The 21144-nt window shown below is 47.3% G+C and overlaps 1 protein-coding gene across 1 annotated transcript in view; it reads right to left on the bottom strand.

The window, feature by feature from the left end:
* The window catches only part of LOC138283070 (indolethylamine N-methyltransferase-like), a 62013-nt gene that overhangs the window by 13223 nt on the left and 27646 nt on the right, over positions 1-21144 (bottom strand). Inside the window, exons 3-4 of the mRNA XM_069221220.1 lie at positions 4088-4136; positions 3732-3781 (exon numbers count right to left, since the gene is read on the bottom strand). Of these exons, the coding sequence (XP_069077321.1) occupies positions 3732-3781; positions 4088-4136 (99 nt within the window). The remainder of the gene's footprint in view (positions 1-3731; positions 3782-4087; positions 4137-21144) is intronic.

Raw genomic sequence — 21144 nt, 5'->3', positions numbered from 1 at the left:
CACGGGTGTTGTGTGAACCTGGGAATGCAGCAAAAACCTGTGCCTTCCCAGGGCATGTGTAACAAGGAGAAACATCATCTTGTCTCCGCGTTGCTTCCTTTTTCTCAGTGTGCTGCACTCTGCAGCACACGTAGAAAGAGAAAAAAAGTATTTGGGGATTGTTTTGTGCAGGAAGTTGCCCCTTCCTGCACAAAAACAATCCTACATGCAACAGAGCCTGCATTGGCAAGGGTGCCTGTGTTGGAACTACGCTGTCCATTGTGTGCCAGTGCTGGGGAATGGACAGGAATGGACGGGAATATGCCGTACTGGGATAAATACAGCTCATTCCTGCCACCTGACTGTGAAGCAGCGCAGCAAGGTGACTTGCATCACTGCACCACTTGGCCATAAATATGATACTAATTTTTTTGTAAACATATCTTGCACATGAAGTTCCAGTAGTCTAAATCCCTCACATAAGTATCAATGCAATGGTGATGTGGGACAACATGCAATTAAACAAACAAGGGGGGCATTTGGATCATTAGGAGTTTAGCGATGCAGGAATACTACTATAAATTGGCAATGCACCCACTCAGCTAAACGTGTGCTCCCGTTAGTGCCTTAGAGGTGGGGGAGATGCTGGGTTTCCACCTTGTCTTGCAAACCCATCCACACAGGGATGTAAAGTCACAATGATGATGACTGTTCAAGCACCTTTTGTGTGATCTTCCCTCAGACCTTTTCCCCTTCTCTCTTCCTGGTTGCTGAAATTCATGTTTGTTGGGTTAGGACTCTGTGCACTTTACCACTGCTAACCAGTGCCAAAGTGCTAGTACTCACTCCTTTCAAGCATGGTAGAATTGGCTTCCACCCAATTGGTACAATTAATTTACTGGTAAGTCCCTAGTGAAGTGGCTTTACATGTATCCAAGGCTGTAAATGATATGTTAATAATGAGCTTTCAGCACTTATTGTGGCACCCACTTAAGTAGCCCTTCAAAGTACGTGAAACCTACCGCTCCCATTGGATAACATTGGATTACCTTATTACATTTAATAATTGCTAGATTTTGATTGGGGGCATATTTTGGCGTCAAAAAAGAATTCTAATTTTATGTTACAGTTCTAATAATACCACTTTTAAAAAGTTGTTATTCTCTTGTCCTAAACATTTGGTCCAGACCCAATCCACCTCATATATTTGATCTGTGCTCTACCGCAGTCAGCCATAACTTTTGACTCCACCACTAGATGGTAAAACTTTAGGAATTCATAACTCTGGTTCTTCAGGTTGGATTGATTTTGTGTTCGTATCATTATATTCTTTAAACCTTTCTCTTTTTTCTAAATTGGGATGTTTTTTTCTTCTATGTGGTGCATAAATACTTAATGCAGTGCTTCTAAGTTAAGCCTGACTGCTCTTCTTGCCAACCTGCTAAAGGGTTAAGCACTGGTTAATTTTGTGACTTTTGTGGTTCACACTGACAAAGGCTGTGCTTGTTGCTAAAGAAAGGTTAAGAGCACCTCACCCAATAACTAGGTTTCTTACAATTACCTTCTAACCTCTTTATTTTTTCAGGTATGCACATGAAAATAAACTCCCTTTGTGTCATAAACATTTGAATTTTGCCTTATCCAGGAATGCACTCCCATTACAGAGACCCCCAAAAAAGGTGTTTTTCTCTGGGAGAGCAGAGGCCAAAGCTCCTCTGATTTGTTTGGATGCTGGGCCACCTGACAATTTTTAAATAACCTCCACATTATTGCAGTTTCACAGTCAGTTTTCTTAAGGTGTCAGCCGAGTACTCACAGCTGTGCTCTTTGAACAGTTAGACATTTATTAAGTTTCAAAACTGAATTAATTTACATGTTAATAAATGGTGTACATCCCCACAGTGCCTCTCATCCCTTGGGCCAGAGAACTGGCCCTAATCATGGTTTTAGCTCCTAAGAGGTAGGTGATAAATTTAAGTTTTACATTAAGAGATGTGGACAATAATTACTTATGTGGTGCCATTTTGTTGTGTCCTCTTCATCTGTCTAAGATACTTGAAAGTCTTTTTAAGTAAAATATCAAAGGATTCAGGTAATAAGTGTGGGGTTTCAGTATGCAGTGACTGCATTCAACAATGCACTCTTTGCACCAGCCAGAAAATGAAAAATACTTTAAAATAAGTGAAAGGATCCAACCCTAAACTAATGAAGGTCTGGTCCCGTAAAAACAGTCCTTTAGATGGTTCCTAGAGGCATATCTGTGTCTGGGGTTTCTGGGCTGCTATGAATGACCAAATATCCTCTCACAATGCCTGGTTTGAGGACACAATTTAGTCATTTGTTTCCAGGTCCAATAGCCACTGGGCTACTTGGGAGTCAGTGGCTGACACTGGTGCCATTTCACCCTCATTTTCTCCAGGTGGTTAGTGTGGATAGGGGACCTGTACCATAAAACTCATCAGATAGAGATGTTTAAGTAGCGTAGGCTCCCACAAGTCAGGCGGCATTCACATAGGTACCACAAAGTGCAGCCATGACAAGTTAGATGAGGATGTGTTGAGCAGTCTCCATCTTTTGTTCAAGAGACTCTTTTGATGTTGAACAGTACAAGAAAAATAAAGTATGTTATTTTCCAAAGTGACAATAAGATCACAAGTGACATAAAAGCATCATGTTCAATCGATGTTAGGGTGAAGAACATACATGAAGCTTCTTAAAGACTTCATACTAATGTTGCAAAACATTCCCTTTACATTACAAATGCCTCCTTTTTCCAACAGAAATAAAGCCGTTCAGACAAAAATTAGTCAAGTGATAATGGAAATAGATTCTCCATCCTTAAAAAAATGTTCAACACATCTGTGAAACAAAAAATAATGTCTGATACCTGATGTGCAAAGGGAGTTGAAGATGTCTAATTTGTTTGGTAGTGCCTTGTTCACAAAAACTCAAGATTACACAAATTCCCAAGTTAAGGAGCTGCGTATCCAGTACTCCTCCTCACTATACCATCTGATGTATATATTTAACTATAATTCTTCCATGTTAGCTGGGGGTTTATTCGACAGAATGTTCCCTTTTGTAGATGTCTTTTACTGTGTTCAATGTTTTGCAGTCTGGTGTGTGGCCACTGGAGGTACTACATTTGTGATGTTGACACTATGGGAAGAAATAAAGTATAACAGTGACTTGCTCTCAGACATACACTCTTCTGCCTTCAGCAGCAATGCCCAGAGGTTTAGTGTATTTAGAAAAAACTAAAGGAAGTAGAATTTCCAAACTTCTGAGATCGTCAGATAATGTAGGAGGAGACAAAGAGGGCACTGAAGATCCCTGATATGAGGAAGGTTTTGGTGTATTAAGCACAACAGAGATGTTTTAAGCCATGAGCAAAGTGGCAATTGCCCATGGCCCGACCTTCCAAGGGCCCTCTGGGAAAGTAAACTTTCTCTGTATCTCACCTCTCTGACTTTCTCTCTCTTTCTCTCCAGCATCATGTTCAAGGTTTTTGTGTTTAACTGCATTTCTAAAAGTTTGTTTTGGATCACACCAGCTTGAACTACCAAATGGGTAACAAGATTAAAAGTTATTCTGAACTCCTAGCCCTCAAAATATGTCTGTTTTCCAGGGCAGCAAAAATCCTTAATTTGACACTGAGGCACACACCTATTAGTCTAGATGTAGATCGAGCACTATAGAGTGATGTCACAAGAATCATAGGGGAATTGTGTTACTCTCATGGGAATCCTTACCTAGTTACAGATGTGACAGTCTGAGTAACGGATCCAAGAAGAGAGCCAAGCTTCAAAGGAAGGAAAACAGAGAGAGAACATGAGTGAGAGAACAAGAGTGAAATACTCAAGCAAGAAAACACAAAACCCTTGTGGAAGGAAATTACTCTATATATGTTCCCCTTTTCAACAAAACTTTTTTCATTCTTACTGGTGATAAGTAGAGTCAAGGAACTGTAAGAGGATAAGTTTAAACATACATAGAGAAATTGGGGAAAATAGAAGGAGAAGAAGACTTGTTAGGGAGAGAAGGATAAGGAAAAGAGAATAAATATAGGCAAGAGATTGAGTAAGAAAGAAAGAGATACCATACTCACCAAAGGTACACTTGTGCCTCCAAGGGTGACGCCAAAGAGGTTCTCCACACTACAAAGACAAAAAAATACCTTATGATTGTTAGTTGGGAGAGTAAAAGTAAGATATGTATGCAGAGTAATGATTGCACCCCAAAATGTATTGTTAGTGTCTACTATCTTATTATTAAATAATGTCATCTTTTTCTCAACTCTCTTCGGACAGTATATTCAAGTCCATAATATTAGGTGCTTTGAAGTGATAGCAAAGAACTAGTGATTTACTAAAGGTGAGTTGGTGTTTGTTTAGTTGTGATTTGAAAGCAGCGAGAGGACTCAGGCAGGCCATTTGTGCTGGTTCACACATGTCAGAGTTATTGAATGAGCTGGAGGCAGCACACAACACCTATTGTGAGATTGTCAGTGATACGGCTGCTAATGCAGGACCTTTCAAAAATCACCTCTGGAGTGTGACCCCCACCCAGGGTGTTGCCTGTGCACAGTGGTTCTGCACTAACCACAGCACTGACCCTGGCACTTGCCACGCAGCCCTAGATAGTACTGTACAGCTGTATAGAAAGGCGAGAAGACATAAAGTGGCAAGATGAGAAGTGGCTTCAGAAGAGGTAAGTCTTGGAGTGGGTAAAAGGTACAAATAAAGTGTAGTAAATTTGCCCTTTCTGCATGGTCACCCCAGATCTTTGCCTTCCTTTGCTAAAACTGTTTCTTTGTTGGCCATAGGATTCTGTGTCATTTACCTCTGCTAACCAGGGCTTGTGCTCTCCCTTCCACACATGGTACAATTGGTATATGCGCTTCACTGATACATTTGTTACTTAGAAGTCTCTAGTATATGGTAGTACATGTACCCAGGGCCTATAAATTAAATACTACTAATGGACGGCAGCACTGATCGTACCACCGACTAACGCAGCACAGTAAAACCGGCCCGAGGCTGCCATTTCAGCCTCTTGTGCAGCTAAAGCTGCATTTGGACCTAGCAATTTAAATCTTTTGCCAGGCCTCAATTGGCCCTTTTAATACTTATGATCCACCCCAAAATAGGTCCTAAAGGCTCATAGCATGGGGTTTATGGAATTAAAAAAGAAAGTCATGTATATTTACTTTTTTACATGTCCTGGCAGCGAAAACCCTCCAAAGTGGTTCTCAGTGTGACAAAGCTTGTCTCCCCCGACCTGTCCTATTACATTTAATAAGAGCTAAATTCAGTTTAGAAGCAGCTCGAATGATATTTCAAAGACTACTTTTATTAGTAACTCAAAATCCAACTTAATTCTACAGTCGGATTTTAAGTTACTTATTTGGAAATGACACTTTTAGACAGTTGTAATGTTCCAGCCTGAACCCAAAGCTGCCTTACTACCACTGTCCAGGTGTTACCCGACCCCTGGTGGCTCCCTCGAGTGAGATGTGTATTGCTCCCAGACAGTGGACAAAGGGACTTGGTGTGGGAGGTGTGTGTCTGCCTGGCAAGATGACTGGGGAGGAATTAAGCACCTGCCCTGATTACCCTTCAAAGGGACCTGCCCTGACGCATTCAGAAGAATCTGACACCACGCTTGCCCCTGCCTTCGTTTCACCAGCCAGGCTGGAGCCAAACCCACAGGAGAGGGGACAACTGGCCAGGACTGGTTTGGGGGTGGACAAAGGGATTGCCTTCCACCACAGTCTGGCACTTGATATAAAAGTAGAAACCCCAAAAACTCTCATCACAAGCCCCTTTGGACCTGTGAAGGGCAGACAAAGGACTATCGTACTTTCTGTGACCAGAGAAGAGCCCCACAGACTGGATCTGGGCAAAGAAGTGGATTCTGAGGGTCAGATCTACTTCTACATTTACAGTTTGGTGTCACTTTGTTTAATAGACTGTTTGCTGTTTTATTTTGCTAATAAATTTGGGGTGTTTATTGTTTCTTATTTCAACTTTATTACTGCTTTAGTAATGCATAAAACCCTAAGCATAGGTTCATCTAGTGACTTTTGTGGCTGATCCTGACAAGAACTGTGGCTATTACAAGCAGTGGGTTGTTGGAGAGTCTCACCCCCTCTCACTTATACTCCCATTTCCTGCAAAGAGAAAGGCAGAGAGCCTCTTTATACCTTCTAGGGCCAGAATGAATAATTTCATCTTGCACCTCCCATACATTAACAGGGTCACAAGTTAAAATACTAGAACTTGGAATAACCTGTCAGGCTATTGGATCCTCTTTAACATGTTTTTCCAATTGGTTGGAAGTTTAATATTCCCATTTGTGGCCTCTCACAGAAGACAGAATATGGAATTGGGGGCCGAGAGCAGCTGTTTGTGAGGGGGATATGCAGTGGAGAGGATGGAGGGGGCAAGTCATGGTCTGGGTTTTTAGAAGAAGCACTACTGGCCTCTGGCCTGGGTGTGTTTTGCACCATTAAACTGGGGCCAGGATGCCAACACCTGGCTATCTCTCCTGGGGATACCTCTCCTGCCAACTCATGATGGGTACTGGAAATTTAGAATGGACGGAGCTTGCCAGTAAAAAGCATAGAACCTAGAATTAGACACAGTGGGCACTACACGACAGATCAATCTATTTCTAATTATTGAAAGATGTTGCATAACCACTCCATTTGCATTAGCTTCCCAGCAGTTGCCCCAATTTAACCCCATAATTATCCACTGCAGATGAACCTTCACCTGGATTATTAACAGCAAAACAATGACATCTCTATCATTATCCAGGCCGGCAGACTATGGGAGTAGATCATCTGATTTAGAGGATGCCCAGAAACCCTCCCAACTAATCACCAACTCAGGTGCACCCCTCCTCCTCTCTCTTCCTTCAGAGCACCTAATTCTGCTATTGTCCATCTGCCTGTTCAACAAGAGCATGTATGATGGAGATCATCACCCCATTGCTATGTTCTTCTTTGCCACAGTAAATGCCAAATCTACAAAGCAGTCTGTAATCCGTTATTTTTTCAGTTTTTCATAACTCTCAGCAAGTACACTTTTTTCCTAGACAATCTCACCACTGAGGAACAATATTGTTTTGGCTTAATTACAGAGAGGAGGTGATAAGTCTTCTGAATTTGCAAAAAAAAGAACCTAAAATACCCAACTAGGCCATATTATTTAAAAGGTTGCTGGCTTACTGGAAGAATCAGCTATTAATGATAAAGATGTGTCAAGTTTAGTTTTAGGTTGCAAGGCACAGTCCAAAAGTCCTCACACCATGGCACTAACAGTGTGTAATCAAATATCACTCGGATATTCATTATATCCAATAAAATGACACGTTTCCCGCGGGCGTGCCCAAACAGAAGACTAACTTAGAGTAGACAAAACCTGAAATTGAACCCATGAAAATTCCTAGGAACAGAGTGAAGCCTCTGGACCCTTATTTTTCCAGAAGAATTAGCAATGACTATGCAGAGGATTTATGAAAATTGTATGCAAGTGTGGGTGGCCTGTGTTCTTTCACTTTATTCTAGTATTATGGTAGGAAAGTACTTTTGAAGGACCAATATGGTTGAATCCGTGACCATTCCCATACCATATGAATGAAATCTGCCTTTGAGTGCTGACACCTGGAGTATAGAGCCAATGGTCCAGGACACATTTTGGCCACTTTTTTTAAGGGGGGAAGGTGGATGCAATGTATTGTTTCTGGTAACAATGTTTGATACCTCAGAATACTACTCCAATCAGCGTCTGAAATTTCCTTCTCTGGGTTTTGATCCCAGCATGTCGTCACCATGGGCAGCTCTTTATAAAAGGCTGTAGCTTTGGTCTCATGTAGAAGTGCTGTGGCATGTGTACAAGCGCTCATTGTGACCTCTCTGCTGCCCGCATGCACCCGTCTGCCCCTACTGATGCCGTCCTTGCCAATGTCCCACTGCCAAGTCTGTTTCAATTCTCAGATTCTGAAAAGGAAACACCAGGATCCCCTGATACAGGTCACCTACAGTATGGACCCCTGCCTCATTCTGTGGGGTCATATTGAAAGCATGAGTTAATGATTCAAAATCCGGCAAGAACTGCAGAGGCACCTATAGTGCATAGAGCATCCTTCCCCATAGTCTGTCCACATACCTGTGCAGTGATTTGTTCCTTTGTGCCTTTTCCTATTCCCAATAACATCTCCTCTACCCTCTTACCCCGAAACAATCAAGACATCAAGGGATTCCTGGCTCTCCACCTTATGGGCCATATCTCTTAGTTACCCAAATATTATCTGTGAGTAAACTATTTCAGTCCAATGGAATTGCTTCTTGAAAATGATTGGGAGAGCCTTGAACATGTACAGTTGTGGTGGTAAGAGTATCATTCTGGAATCAGCTATTCAGCCCATCGGTGAGAGGGGCATTTGTGCCCGGAAAGTGACTGATACCTTAATTCCAGCGATCACTTTGCTATAGTTCCCACCAATAAGGTCATCAATTTCTGTTATACACCTGTACCCCTAATTACATCAAGGAGACAGACTCTCAACTAAGAGGAAGAACAGAGCCATTCTACAATGGGACCCCCAAACCCCCAGCTGGGGCATTAATACATTCAAAATGTAATGACTAGCGCTTCAGAAAGGACATTAATCAAAGACCCCTGGAAGGCGTGCCATCGTCCTAATGGTCCAGGTCAGAAAATTATAACCAAAGTTGTTGCTGGACATATAGGGGGTCATTTTGACCCCAGCGGTCGGTGATAATGTGGCAGTAGTACCACCAACAGGCTGGTGGTACATACGGCCACAATATGACATTGGCGGGTTGGCTGGAGCCAACCCACCAATGTACCACTCTGACCGCCACGGTGGTAGCAGCCGCCGGGCTAGAGATAAGAATCTCCACCCTGGCGGCCGCTATTGTACCACCTGAAGTTTTTTGGCCCTGTCTACCACCATGGTTTCCGTGGCGTTCATAACACCATGAAAACCATGGCGGTAGACCCTATCAGTGACAGTGAATTCCATCCCTGTCACTGATAGGAGGCCCCCTCCTCCCCAAAGACTCCCCAGACATATGCCCAAATCCCCCCTTCATCCCCCCCCTACACACACACATGCAAACATGCACCACGCATACATGCACATACACACACTCACTCACACAGGCATACACACATTCATACACACATGCATCCATTCATTCATGCACACATCCGTATCACATTCACACTGACATGCAGACACTCATTTACATATCCATTCATAACACGCATTCTCACACATGCATACATGCACGCCAACAACACTATACATACATTCACATTCATGCACACACTCACACATTCATGCATACACACCCCCACACACACACACAACACCTCCACCCCCCTCCCCTGTCGGAAACCCAACTTACCTGGATCCAGGGGGTCTTCCGGCAGGGGACGGGGCCTGCTAACACCAGCAGCCCCCGCCAGCAGAACACCGCCAGGCTGTATTACTTGACATAATACAGCTGGCGGCGGTCTACTGTCGGGGAGCTGCTGGTGGTAGCAGCGCCACCTTAGCGCCATCTGCCAGCATGGCCACAGCTGGATTTCTGCCCTTCTTGAGGCAGAAATCCGTCTGTGGTCATTATTTGGTGGACGGTTGTTAGCTGCGACAACGGCCTTTTAGCGGATGTCGCCGTGCCGGTGTAGGAGGTTGGCCTGGCTTATAGTGGGTACCTTGTGGTACTTACACCTTGTGCCAGGTCCAGTTATCCCTTATTATTAGAATAGAGGTGTTTCTAGCAGCTTAGGCTGATAGAAGGTAGCTATGGAAAAGTAGCTTAGGATGAACTAGGAGACATGCAAAGCTCCTACTATACCACTTATATCATAGAGCACAATATCATAAGAAAACACATTACTCAGAGTTACTAAAAATAAAGGTACTTTATTTTAGTGACAATATGCCAAAAGTATCTCAGAGAATACCCTCACTTATGAGGTAAATAATATACACATGTTATATGTACACAAACCAAAAACAGGTAATTCAATGTAGAATTACAATAGGTTGTAATAGGTGAACATAGGTCTGGGGGCAACACAAACCGTATACTCCAAATATGGAATGCGAATCACGAATGGACCCCAGACCTATGGGAGATTGTAGAGGGTCGCTGGGGCTGTGAGAAAACAGTAAGGGTGTCCAAGATACCCCACCCCAAGACCCTAGAAGGTAGGAGTAAAGTTACCCTACTACCCCAGAATGACACAATAGTCGTGATAGGGGGATTCTGCAAGAACCACAAGCACCAGCAAAACACTGAAGACGGATTCCTATGCCTGAGGACCTGCAAAGCAAGGGGACCAAGTCCAAGAGTCGCGATAGTGTCCGGGGGGGCAGGAGCCCAGGAAACCCCGGATGAAGGTGCAAAAGGGCTGCCTCCGGATGGAAGAAGCCGAAGATTCTGCAACAACGAAAAGGGCTAGGAACTTCTCATTTGGATGGAAGATGTCCCACGGCATGCTTGATGTTGCAGAAGTATTTCCACGCAGAAATACTGCAAACAAGCCTTGCTAGCTGCAAGGGTCGCGGTAGAGGTTCTTGGGTGCTGCTGGCGACCAGGAAGGACCAGGATGTCATCCCTTGCAGCAACTCAGAGAGCCCCCGCAGAAGCAGGCAGCACCCGCAGAAGTACCAGAGCAGGCACTTGGAAGTTCTGTGAACTCAGAATCACAAAAAGAGGGTCCCACAATGTCGGAGTCCAACTCAGCGGGTTGAGCACTGCACCACTGAGTGCTGGGGACCCAGGCTAGACAGTGCACAAAGGAATCCTTGGAGAAGTGCACAGAAGCCGGAGCAGCTGCAAATCACTCAATACACAGGTTTGCTGTCTGGCGTGGGGAGGCAAGGTCTTACCTCCACCAATTGTGGACAGAAGGGCCACTGGACTGTGGGAGACACTTAGACCCAGCTCCTGTGTTCCAGGGACCACGCTCATCAGGATGCGAGGGGACCCAGAGGACCGGTGATGCAGTCTTTTGGTGCCTGCGTTAGCAGGGGGAAGATTCCGTCGACCCACTGGAGATTTGTTCTTGGCTTCCAGTGCAGGGTGAAGGCAGACAGCCCTCAGAGCATGCACCACCAAGAAACAGTTGAGAAAGTCGGCAGGATGAGGCGCTACAATGTTGCTGGTACTCGTCTTGCTACTTTGTTGTGGTTTTGCAGGCGTCCTGGAGCAGTCAGCGGTCGATCCTTGGCAGAAGTCGAAGAGGGAAGTGCAGAGGAATTCTGGTGAGCTCTTGCATTCGTTATCTGAGGAATAGCCCAGAGGAGAGACCCTAAATAGCCAGAAAAGGAGGTTTGGCTACCAAGAAAGGAGGTTTGGCTACCAAGAGAGGTAAGAACCTATCAGGAGGGGTCTCTGACGTCACCTGCTGGCACTGGCCACTCAGAGCAGTCCAGTGTGCCCCCAACACCTCTGAATCCAAGATGGCAGAGGTCTGGGCCACACTGGAGGAGCTCTGGGCACCTCCCCTGGGAGTTACTGATCAGGGTAGTGGTCACTCCACTTTCCTTTGTCCAGTTTCGTGCCAGAGCAGGGCTGGGGGATCCCTGAGCCAGTGTAGACTGGCTTATGCAAAGATGGGCACCATCTGTGCCCATCAAAGCATTTCCAGAGGCTGGGGGAGGCTACTCCTCCCCAGCCCTTCACACCTATTTCCAAAGGGAGAGGGTGTAACACCCTCTCTCAGAGGAAATCCTTTGTTCTGCCTTCCTGGGCCGGGTCTGGCCAGATCCCAGGAGGGCAGAATCCTGTCTGAGGAGTTGGCAAGAGCTGCAGTGGAAACCCCGGAAAAGCAGTTTGGCAGTACCCGGGTTCTGTGCTAGAGACCCAGGGACATGTTACATGGCCATGTTCGGAGTTACCATTGTGACGCTACACATAGGTAGTGACCTATATGCAGTGCACGCATGTAATGGTGATCCCCGCACTCACAAAGTTTGGGGAATTTGCCCTGAACGATGTGGGGGCACCTTGGCTAGTGCCAGGGTGCCCTCACACTAAGTAACTTGGCACCTAACCTTCACGAAGTGAGGGTTAGACATATAGGTGACTTATAAGTTACTTATGTGCAATGATAAATGGCTGTGAAATAACGTGGACGTTATTTCATTCAGGCTGCAGTGGCAGGCCTGTGTAAGAATTGCCTGAGCTCCTTTTGAGTGGCAAAAGAAATGCTGCAGCCCATAGGGATCTCCTGGAACCCCAATACCCTGGGTACCTAGGTAACATATACAAGGGAATTATATGGGTGTACCGGTGTGCCAATGAGAATTGGTAAAATTAGTCACTAGCCTGCAGTGACAATTTTAAAAGCAGAGAAAGCATAAACACTGAGGTTCTGGTTAGCAGAGCCTCAGTGATACAGTTAGGCACCACACAGGGAACACATACAGGGCATACATTATGAGCCTAGCAGGATCCCAGTGACACAAGGCCAAAAAAAAAACATACATATAGTGAAAATGGGGGTAACATGCCAGGCAAGATGGTACTTTCCTACAGCCGGTTGCCATCATTTACTGCCATTGTTTTAATGAGGGTCATAGTCTTACAAATATAAGGACCCATAACCCCCCACCCCCAACACTCCCAGACATTCCCATCACCTTTTGACAATATCTTTGTTCGTAAGAAATAATTCCCTTCATTGATTTCACACTAGCTCATATAGTCAACTACTCACATACTACAACGGCATCCAACCCTGTGCTTCGAGTGTGTTTATACCCTCCCTAAAGACTATTGTCTGAACGACCCTGCCACTTCAACCAACAGCAAATAAACATAAGCTCTCAACGGCACTAGATTTGTGTGGTGCAAGTAGTTCAAGAGTATGCTTTATCAACCTGCTAAAAGCAATTCCATGTCCCCTGAAATTCTAGTAATGACACCAGTAACCTCATTCCTCACCAGACAACCCTCCCCAAAAGAGGCATTTCTAACCCATGAATGTTAACCGTCAAGCAAAAAGGCACCATCTCACTCATGAGACTATTATGTACTTGTGTTTCAGACTGCCATGCCGGCAGTGGCGGAAAAGACTGCCCCCGGCATGGCGGTCTGAACTGCCATATTACGAACACAGGGTGGGCGGCCTGTGGCGGCCCTCCGCCACCGCCACGCAGCCTGACGATGGTTGATTACATTATCTGAAAGGGCAGCGCTGCAAGCAGGATAATGTACCCAGTTTCCCCCAGCCTCTACCTGGCTGGTTCCCCCACCATGGAAAGGCTGGCGGAAGGGGTGCTCCAGGGCCCGTGCACTGTCCATGCACTTGGCATTGGCAGTGCAGGGGCCCCTGTGTAGTGCCCGATCGAGCAGGTCACTGCCCGATTTACATGTGGAGCCGTCGGCAATGTCCCGGCCCTGCAAACACTGTTTCCGCCCGCCGGCCCAGCCAAACAGTAATAAAGGCAAAATACCAGACAATATAAATCCCAAACTGAATTAGAAAAATAGAGTAAAGTGGAATATAATGTATTAAACAAAAGGACAACAAAAGGACACAAATCCAATACGGGGAACCAGTGATAGGAATGTTTTAAGTTTTACCTAGAAAAAAGGGCCAAAAAGAGCTAACGGCCTAATTTATGAAAGTTAGCGGCGCCTTTGTGTCATATTTTGATGCAAAAGCAGCGCAAACATGCAAAATATAATTATATTTTGTAAGTTTACGCAGCTTTTGTGTCAAAAAATGACACAAAGGCGGCGCTAAGTTTTTATAAACCAGGCCCCAAGTGATCGCAACAGCTTATGGAAGCTGTAAACCAGACCTAGGTCCTGTTTCTGGCCAAGAGCGATTAAGTGTAGGTCGGATACCCAAAACAGGTTCCTCCCGGTCACAGATTTTATTGTTTGACTTAGATTTTCTATGTAGCTCAATTTTCTTCAGCGAGCCAAGCCTGATGCTGTATCTGAGGAGAGCGCACCGAAATCAGTCAAGGCCAACCAGCTTTGAAGATTGACCCACATGCACCATAAAGATAATGTAGAGTTTATGGGGCTTTTTGACCTCTTTTTAAAGATGGTTAACCTTTTTGATTTTGGACTTACCAAGCATTGGCAAATCCAAAAGGTCTAGTTTTAGCTGCCAGCTTATTGATTTGCAAGGTGAGGTGTTTTGAATTATTTTGTGTATCAATTTAACACAGCAATAAAAATGGTGGTCTGTGTGTGCATGTGGACACAGTCACAGATAAACATCGCTTATGTTTTTTTTGCAATAATATTTTACAAGAACATTGGAAAATGGCAGCTTGAAAGTGTGCCTGCATGTACATGGGCATATACAGGTGTCCATCTTTGAACTGGTTTAATGGTCAATCCAAGATATCAGCTGATCTGTCCCCATGGCATGGAGGCATACACATGGGACCATTCAGAAGTTGACACCATTTGAAGCATACAGACATGCGTCACACTCCAAGAAGAGGCTTGTTTGCAGTGTCTGGGGAGCTGCATTGGTTTTTCCAGAAAGAAAAAACAGAAATTTAAAAGAAAAATTGGGCCATAATTCCTAGCTTGTTATGGAGACCACTATTTTAGAAGCAGTAAACTATTAGCAGTGGCAGAATATTGCCACTCACAGTGCAGGGAGCCTGTGGATCAAGTGGGATGACCCATGGACACATGCTGTGGTCAGTGGTGGTCAGCCAAGTGGGAATGACATTGAAGAATACAAATGGAAGAAGAGCAGTGGCCTGACATCCTCCCAATTAAGGATACTTTTAATACCTCTAAAGATATTGGCTAACAGCAGAACTAACAAAAGCAGACACAGGCATTTGAGAAACTATAGATGGCCAAAATGGCTACTAGAAATAAATGCACTAGCAAGCATAATATGATCCAATGTTACAACAGCAGCGGTGGTAACAATTAACCTCACATTCCTGAACAAAGTACAAAGGCTGTAGCTGTTTTCACACAGATTGAATAACAATATGCTCTCTATGTATTTGAAATTGATATGTAGAATATACATATTACATTCCTTACAGCAAGAAGGCCAACAGTGTAAAGTTCACAGTCAGGTAGTAATATCACAAATATCAAAGGCAGTTGTAATGAAAAAAGAAGAAAGAGCCATCTGAGCATGAAATGGTTTCATATTTCAAATGCAAAATACATATGTGACAGTCTCTGTAGCAATAGGGCTAGAATTATGAAGTTTGCAGCCAGGTGGTAATGTGATAGGTATCAAGGATAGTTTTGTTGGAAAGGGAAAGAGCCTTCACGTGTTTCAATAAAATGTGACTGTCTGGGGACGGTTCTGGCTATCTGGCCCACCCTGATTTTAGATTTTTTTTTTTGCTTGTGGATCACATGGTTTTTTACCTTATATTATGAGGGAGCCTCATAATTTGGGACTCACCAAAGTAAACTTAATGTGTAAAGGATTTCGCATGTTTACCACTGGTGCCGCCATGTTAAGCAAAAGCTGCTGTGACGCATCAAGGGTAGGAGGCCCAGGGCTGGTTCCACATGGTTACAGTAGTGATTGAGTGTGGACCCATTACTGGTGCCAGCCACACAACTAATGACCCATCTTCCAACACCGCCACCTCCCCAGTGCAGAATATTTGTAAAGAAATGTGGGGGCCGCCTGCCCCCCCCACAGTCCTGGGGACTGCCACCTCCCTGGGAAAGAATGTTTCTAAAGAAATGTGCGGGGGCACCTTGCCCCCTGCAGCCCCAGTGACTGCCATCTCCGCGCGGCAGAATGAGTTTGAAGAAATAGGGGGGCTCCTGGCTTCCACAGCCACCTCCATGGGGCAGAATGTGTGTAAAGGAATGCAGGGGGCCACTGGACCCCCGCAACTCTGGTGAATGCCACCTACTCAGGATAGAATGTTTGTAAAAATGTGGGGGCGTCTGACTCCCTTATGACCCCAGCGACTGCCACCTCCCCAGGGCGGAATGTTTGAAAAAAATCCAGGTGGGCTACTTGGCCCCCCACAGACCCAGTGACCACTACCTCCCTCAGACAAAATCTGTATAAAGAAATGCAGGGTGCCCTCTGATCCTCCTATAGGCCCAGGGACCTCTTCCCCCCAGGTCAGAATACATTAACAAAATAGCTAGCATTTTCCTGGTCCTCCCACAGCCGCAGGGACTGCCACCTCCATCGGGCAGAATGTGTGTAAAGAACTGAGGGGGGCAGCGCCTGCCCCTTCAGCAGCCCCAGGGACAACTACCGCCCCTGGGCAGAATGTTTGTAATGAGATGTAGAGGGCCACCCCCCTTGCAGCCCTAGGGACTGGCAGCTCCCTGGGGCAAAATGTTTGTAACGAAATGCAAGGAAGTCACCTGGATCCCCCCACCCCAGAAACCCCTGCATCCCTTGAGCAGAATATTTGTAAAGAAATACTGGGGGATACCGGGCCCCCTTACAGTCCTGGGGACCACCACCTCCCTGGGACAGAATGCTTGTAAAGAAATGTGCGGGCACCTTGCCCCCTGCAGCCCCAGTGACTACCACTTCCCCCTGGCAGAATGAGTTTGAAGAAATAAGGGGGTCCTGGCTTCCACAGCCACCTCCATGGGGCAGAATGTGTGTAAAGAAATGCAGGGGGCCACTGGACCCACGCAACTCTGGTGAATGCCTCCTACTCAGGATAGAATGTTTGTAAAAAATGTGGGGGTGTCTGACTCCCTCATAGCCCCAGCGACTGCCACCTCCCCAGGGCGGAATGTTTGTAAAAAAATCCAGGTGAGCTACTTGGCCCCCCACAGACCCAGTGACCACTACCCCCCTCAGACAAAATCTGTATAAAGAAATGCAGGGTGCTTCCTGACCCTCCTATAGGCCCAGGGACCTCTTCCCCCAGGGCAGAATACATTAACAAAATAGCTAGCATTTTCCTGGTCCTCCCACAGCCGCGGGGACTGCCACCTCGGTCGGGCAGAATGTGTGTGAAGAACTGAGGGGGGCAGCGCTTGCCCCTCCAGCAGCCCCAGGGACAAGCACCGCCCCTGGGCAGAATGTTTGTAATGAGATGTAGAGGGCCACCCCCCTCGCAACCCCACGGACTGGCAGCTCCCTGGGGCAAAATGTTTGTAATGAAATGCAGGGAAGTCACCTGGACCCCAACCACCCCAGAAACCCCTGCATCCCTTGAGCAGAATATTTGTAAAGAAATACTGGGGGATAACAGGCCCACTCACAGCCCCGGGGACCACCACCTTCCGAAGATAGAATGTCTGTATAGAAATGCGGGGGAGGGGCATCTGGCACCCCTGCACCCTTACAGCCCTTGGGACCACCACCTCCCTGGGGCAGAATGTTTGTAAGGAAATGCGGGGGGCACCGAACCACGCTGCCACCCCAGGGTCTGTTGCTTCAACAGGGCAGAATGTAAAGAAACTGGGGGGGTTGCTGGCCCCCCACCATCCCAGGGCCCTTCACTCTCCTGGATCAGATTGGGTTTGAAGAAATGCGGAGGGGACTCCTGGTCTCCCGCAGCTCTGGGGACCGCCACCTCCCAAGGGTGGAATGTGTGTAAAGATATGCGGTGTGCAGCTGGCCCCTCTGCAGCCCCACAGACCTCCCTGGGGCAGAATGTTTGTAAAGAGATGCAGGGGGACCACACAGGCCTCCTGCAGCCCCAGGGACCACCACCTTCCTTAGGACAACATGTGTGTGAATAAATGCAGGGGGACTGCTCAGCCCACCTGCAGCCCTGGGGACAGCCACGTCTCCAGGACAGAATGCTTGTAAGGAATTGCATGGGGACACCTGACTGTTCCACAGCCCCATGGACCACCACCTGCCCAGGACAGAATGTGTGTAAAGAAATGCATGGGGGCCACCTAGCCCCCAGCAGTCCCGGGGATCACCGCCTTACCGGGACAGAATGTATGTAAAGACATGCAGGAGCCATCTAGACCCCTGCAGCCCCATATATCACCTCCTCTCTGGGGCAAAATATTTGTAAAGAAATACAGAGGGCCACCCAACCCCTCACAGCCTCATGGACCACCACATCCCCAGGGTAGAATGTTTGAAAAAGAAATGTGGGGAGGTGCTCAAATCCCATGCAGACCCGGGGTGCACACTTGCCCAGGGCATAATGTGTTTGAAGAAATGCAGGGAGGCCACTTGTTTCTCAGCAGCTCCTGGTAATACCACATCCCCAAGGCAGAGTGTGTTTAAAGAAATGCGAGAGGCCACCTAGCATCACCACAGTCCTGGGGGCCACCACCTTCTGAGGCAGAATATTTGTAAATAAATGCAGGGGGGCACACAGCACCTCAGCATTCCTGTGGACGGCACCTCTCTGGGGCAGAATGTTTGTAAAGAAATACAGGTGGCCACCTTTCCCCCTGCCTTCCCAGAGACTGCCACTTCCACTGAGCAGAATATTTGGGGGGGTGCCTGCCCAGCCCCCGACAGCCTCTGATGACTCCCACCTCCCCGGGACAGAATGTGTATAAAGAAATGCGGAAGGGCTGTCTAGCCCCCTGCATCTCCAGCGACCACCACCTACCTGGGGCAGAATGTTTGTAAAGAAATAAGGGGGGAGCTGTCCATCCCACACAGCTCCAGGGACTGCCACCTCACCAGGGCAGAATGCGTTTGAAGAAATGAACGGTGGCCACGCAAACCCCCACAGGCATGGGGACTGTAACCTCCATGGGGCAGAATGTGTGTAAAGAAATACAGGGGGCCTCCCCCGCAGCCCTGGGGACTGCCTCCCTCCCAGGATGGAATGTTTGTAAAGAAATGTGGGATGCTGCCCGGCTCTCCAGCAGCCCCAGGGACCGCCACCTCCCCAGGGCAGAATATTTGAAGAAATAGCATGGTCCAACTGGAACCTCGCAACCCCGGGGACCACCACCTCCGCAGGGCACAATGTGTGTAAAGAAATGTAGGGGGCCTCCTGGCTCTACTGCATCCTTGGGGATCACTACCTCCCCAGGGCAGAGTAGGTTTAAAAGAATGCTGGGGGGTTGCCTGGCTCCCCCACAACCCCAGGGACTGCCAACTTCCCAGGGCATAAATATTATGAAGAAATGCGTGGAGACCCCCTGCCCCCCTGCAACCCCCGGGAGCGCCACCTCCTTGGGCCAGAATGTTTGCAAAGAAATGTGGGGGTGCCCAACCACCCACAGTCCCAGGGACTGCCACATCCCAGGGCAGAATATTTGTGTGAGAGGACAGTTCTGACTATCTGGTCCACCCTGATTTTTCATTTTTGGATCACCTGGTTTTTGACCTTTTACTGTGAGGGAGCCTCATAGTTTGAGACTCACCTACAGTAAACTCATGGTAAATTGGACTGCAAGTGTTTACTCCTCGTGCTGCCTTGCTAGAGAAAGGCTGCTGTGACGCTGCAAGAGTAGGAGGCCCGGGGCTGGCAACATCTGATCATGTGCGCACACACATGTCCACCTGTCTGAAGGCTGCACAGGGCGGATTCCTGGCATGCACAGTCCAAGAACTGTACTTAGGTAGTTGTCTTGCACAAAAGGGACTATGCAATGTGGGTGGTGACCGATGTAGGCCTTATGAGATGGGTGTACGTATGTGAGGAATAGATAGTTAGTGTGCTTACTGTATTTTCCTTACAGTAACACTCCATTAACCGGCAATGGGTAAGAGGGCCTAGGGTGCAACTCCAGTCCCCTGGGGTCCACAGAGTCAAGAGTCACACCAATGTACATTGTAACCTGTATGAAAAGAATAATGCAGTAGGTTACAAAATTACATTTGCACACCTTAAGGGTCATCCAAGAAGGTTATCTTTCGCTGACTCAGCTCAGGATTAGGGTCAATTACTGCCCTGTCCAGCTGCAGGAGAAGAGCCTTTCATCAATCAGCTGGCTGTCATCCCATGCCAGGAATTTGGCCTGGCCCAAGCCCCTCTCAATGAGGGGCTCCGTGGAGGGATTTCTGGAAGAAGGCCCTGGCAGGAATGTCAGGGAGGAGGAGCTGAGTCTCTAGGAGCACATGTGACAACCGACTCCTGGATGACACCATCCTTTAGCTATCCCAGACAACTGTGTTGGAAGGTTGGAAATGGAGCGGACATGTGATGTGGCACATCACGATAGGTAAGAACCTCAGCCCTGGTGGACACTTCTGCCCCCACTTAAAAGGTCTTGATCAGGGGAGGGCTCTCTCTCTTCGCTGTGCTTCTCTGCAGAACACAAGGTTTGAAGATGGGTATCATGGACAACTGGAATCCCCTGACTGCTCACTGGGACAAGGACTCTGCCCCTAAATGACCCCAGACCCACGGAGCACACTCCAGGACAGGTAAGCTGGTCTCCTGATAGCTCCAGAGGACCAGTTGGGAGAAAGAATGGGCCCTGGCTCAAGGAGAGCGCAACGCCCACATAAAAAGGAGGCAAACAGACAAAAGGCTGGCGCGGGTAGTCAGTGGGACTGGCTTGCTACCAATCTGGGAACCTTCCAGGCCATGGGGCCTAAAGAGATGAGCCTAAGATTGTTCACAACAGACCACCAGGGCGTGAGATGCACATGGAAAAGCTGGTTGACCTTTAACCTTTGTCCGGTCCGGCGATGAAGCACGTGGGGCTCCAAAGCCATTTTTGTTGAGGCCCCTGGGGTGGGGCTAGGACCAGGGACCTTCGACAATTAATAACAGAGCTGGGGAGTGCCGCTGCGCTTCCCCGTTGAACAGGCAGTGTGGAAGGAGTGCTGTTGCACTCCATTGAGAGTGAGGTGAAGGTGCCCAGGACCTCATCCGTGGGCCCTGGCACACAGAAGTTAAGCTGGAGGATTCTATCACGCCCGTGCGCAGCTGGTCCAGAGGGGCCCCACAAAGAAGTAAAAACATGGGACTCAGTTGATTCCTCCGCAAAGATGGTGGAGGTGGACCCAGGGCCCCACCCCGGGGCCCCGCAAAGAAGTCTAGTCGGCAGACACTATCTCGCCCCATCATGAAGATAGCAACAGGGACCCTGACCCCATCCTGGGGCCCCACAAAGAAGCAAAGTCGGTGAGTGATGTTGCGCTTCCCCCGAAGATGGTCGACCTCAGCAGAAGCAGAAGTTGGGGAGGAGCACTGTTGTGCTTTCCGTGAAGGTGGAGGAGGGGACCCAGGACCCCATCC

Source organism: Pleurodeles waltl, chromosome 2_2, assembly GCF_031143425.1.
Source record: "Pleurodeles waltl isolate 20211129_DDA chromosome 2_2, aPleWal1.hap1.20221129, whole genome shotgun sequence".
In the NCBI taxonomy this organism is placed as follows: domain Eukaryota; kingdom Metazoa; phylum Chordata; class Amphibia; order Caudata; family Salamandridae; genus Pleurodeles; species Pleurodeles waltl.
Note: the sequence above shows the minus strand (reverse complement) of the source record. Positions and strands in the feature narration are given on the sequence as shown.